This window comes from Pteropus vampyrus, unplaced genomic scaffold, assembly GCF_000151845.1.
Source record: "Pteropus vampyrus isolate Shadow unplaced genomic scaffold, Pvam_2.0 Scaffold567, whole genome shotgun sequence".
Taxonomy (NCBI): Eukaryota; Metazoa; Chordata; class Mammalia; order Chiroptera; family Pteropodidae; genus Pteropus; species Pteropus vampyrus.
The window spans coordinates 267,999-270,438 of record NW_011889348.1 but is presented as its reverse complement, the minus strand read 5'-3'; the positions used below and the strand labels follow the sequence as shown (position 1 = coordinate 270,438).

The 2,440-nt window shown below is 65.1% G+C and overlaps 1 protein-coding gene across 1 annotated transcript in view; it reads left to right on the top strand.

Moving 5' to 3' along the window:
* The window catches only part of MLPH (melanophilin), a 32,229-nt gene that overhangs the window by 16,918 nt on the left and 12,871 nt on the right, over nucleotides 1-2,440 (top strand). The window contains exon 7 of the mRNA XM_011384252.2: nucleotides 1,451-1,622. Within this exon, the coding sequence (XP_011382554.1) occupies nucleotides 1,451-1,622 (172 nt within the window). The remainder of the gene's footprint in view (nucleotides 1-1,450; nucleotides 1,623-2,440) is intronic.

The following is a 2,440-nucleotide window of genomic DNA, read 5'->3' as shown; positions in this document are numbered from 1 at the left end:
TTCTGGTTTCTTTCTGGCGCGGGAGGTGGGTGTGCCCGGGGGGCGCCCAGCCCCTACCGGGTGGGAGCGTCCGGCCCGCCCTGTCCCGCTGACTCCGATGACTCCAGTCCACCTGGCAGTCACCCCCCAAGCCTGCAGGTGAGCGGGCTCTCACTTCCGTGCCACCCCTCCCGGATAACCGGGGCACCAGGCCGGGGACACGGCTGGCCGTGTAGCGTACCAGGCACCAGGGCACGCTGGGCAGGGGGCAGCTGGAGGAGGGGGACACAGGGCCCAGAAACTTCACACCCTCCCAGGGGCAGAATCTCCAGGGAGATGGGGTGCAGGGCAGCGGAGTCAGGGGTCCGGGGTATTCGGGGTGGGTGCTTGTCCCCAGAATAAGACAGAAACCATGGCTCGGGGAACAGGGTACAAGAACCGCCTGTCTGGCTCAGACTGGGCCCGACGCGGGCCTGGACATCCGTCTCGTAGTTGGGTCACGTGCTTTCTTCCTCAAAGTAGGATGGTCTTGTGGGTGCGAGAGGCTGCCATTCACATATATGGGGCCCTTCCAGGAGACAGGACACGGGGTCACTCTCCTCCTTAGCTGTGTGACCTTGGTCTGCGGCTCTGTCCCCCCACACCCAGAGCGGGGTGGTTCCCTCCACCCCACGGTCCATTTCAGGACGAGAGGCTGTGCCTGGCGCACGCGGGGCAGGCACGCAGCAAAGGGCAGCTCGGGTGCCAGTCTCGGGCTGAGCAGCGCCCAGCTCCAGCAGGACCCCAGAACTTGGGGGGCCCCCTGGGCTCAGGCAGTGCCGGGCCAGACCCAGGGCAGGGCTCGATCTGCCCAGGCTGATCTGCAGACCTCTGTCTGCGGAGGGGACTAGGGGTCGGAATCCAGCACCCGACACGCCTTCGAGCCACCACGCGGCTTCCGCTGCAGTTCTGGTATCTGCGGTCACCGTTCCCTATCGCCCCGTGGCCTGGGGACCGCCTCCTTCCGGCCCCCAGGCTCCAGCACAGCCGGCCTGGAAGGGAGAGGGGCGTGTGGCTTCCTGAAGCCCTCAGCACCCCGTGTCCCGGGGGATGATGGCACAAGCGAGGGACTCTCTGCGGGCCAGGGGGAGGCCGGGAGGTGTGTGGGGTGCATCCAAGGGGCTGCCCCACCCCCTTGCCTCTCTATCCTTCAGGGATTAAGACACACACAGAACAATGCACCCCCCTAAAAATGACTTCCCACCCCCTTTCTCAGAGCTTCGGTCTGTGGGTGGGTGTGAGCCCCAAGGCTGTCAGAAGTATTTCGGTCTCCTTGTGTGATGGGTGGTGGCTTCAGCACCGTTTTGAAGTCAAAGGGGGCTGAGTCGCAGGGTGCTGGGGAGGGCGGGGTCTAGGGTTCCGTCAGCGAGAGGACAGCTGGAAACCCTCAGGACACGCCTGAGCTGTCCTCCCCAGTAACCCTCCCGCTCAGGGCCTCGCAGGTGAGCCGGCCGCGGAGGAGGCCGGTGCCAGGGCCGCTGGGCGCCACCCCCATGCTGAAGAGCGGACGGACGGCGGAGTCCCGGCCGGTCGGGCCGCCCTCAACGAGCTCCACCCGACTGGACAGCCCTGTGCGGTGGCCCTGGGCGTCGCGGCCACACCTGGTAGGTGCCCCGGGCTCTGCGTGGCGGAGGGGCGGCTGGAAGGCCTGCCGGGCGGATTCGAAGCGGCCGCTTCCTGTATGCGACTGACCAGTGTGCTCAGACCTGGCAAACGCCACTGACATCTGCTCCCCTTGGGCCAGGGGCTCCCCAGCAGTGCTCAGAAATGCCAGTATGGACGCCCGACCTGGCCACACGGTTCACTGTCCCCTCTTAGGATGTCGGTGCAGGGGAGAGGCCCTGAGGGCAGAGTTCCCTGAAATGACCTGAACCAATGGTCACCAGATCGACCACACTGACAGGGACCGGGCAGCTCTACACCTGAGGCCCGAGGGCGCGCCTGGGCACCGAGGTGCAGGTCCTGTCTGGGCAGCGCCTGCCCTGGTGCACTGTGGGCTCCCAGCTGTGAGTCAGGCGGGAGGTGATTAAGTGCGGAAACCCGATTTGCTCAGTTTACTGTTGTTGTGAGACACTTTGCTTCATAATGAAATCTGAGCCGCTGTCGCTTCCTGTGCCCTGTGGGAGTGTGCGCCCTGGGCTCGGGCCAAGCACCCTCCTGACGTCTGAGCAGATAATCACAGCACAGGCACCTTCCCACCAACGTGCCCCACAGGCCGCGGTGTGGGCCGGCGGCCCCGAGACGTGGTCAGGACACCGTCTGCCAGGAAGCGTGTCTGCGTCCCATGGTCCCTTTTCATTACATTATCGAGCCCGTAATCTCATGATCCTCATGCCGAGTAGGGTCCTGGAGGCATGTGAGGGGTGGGGAGGCGGGCTTTACCTTTCCCCCGAAACAGCGAGTAAGTGAATCTACATTGACC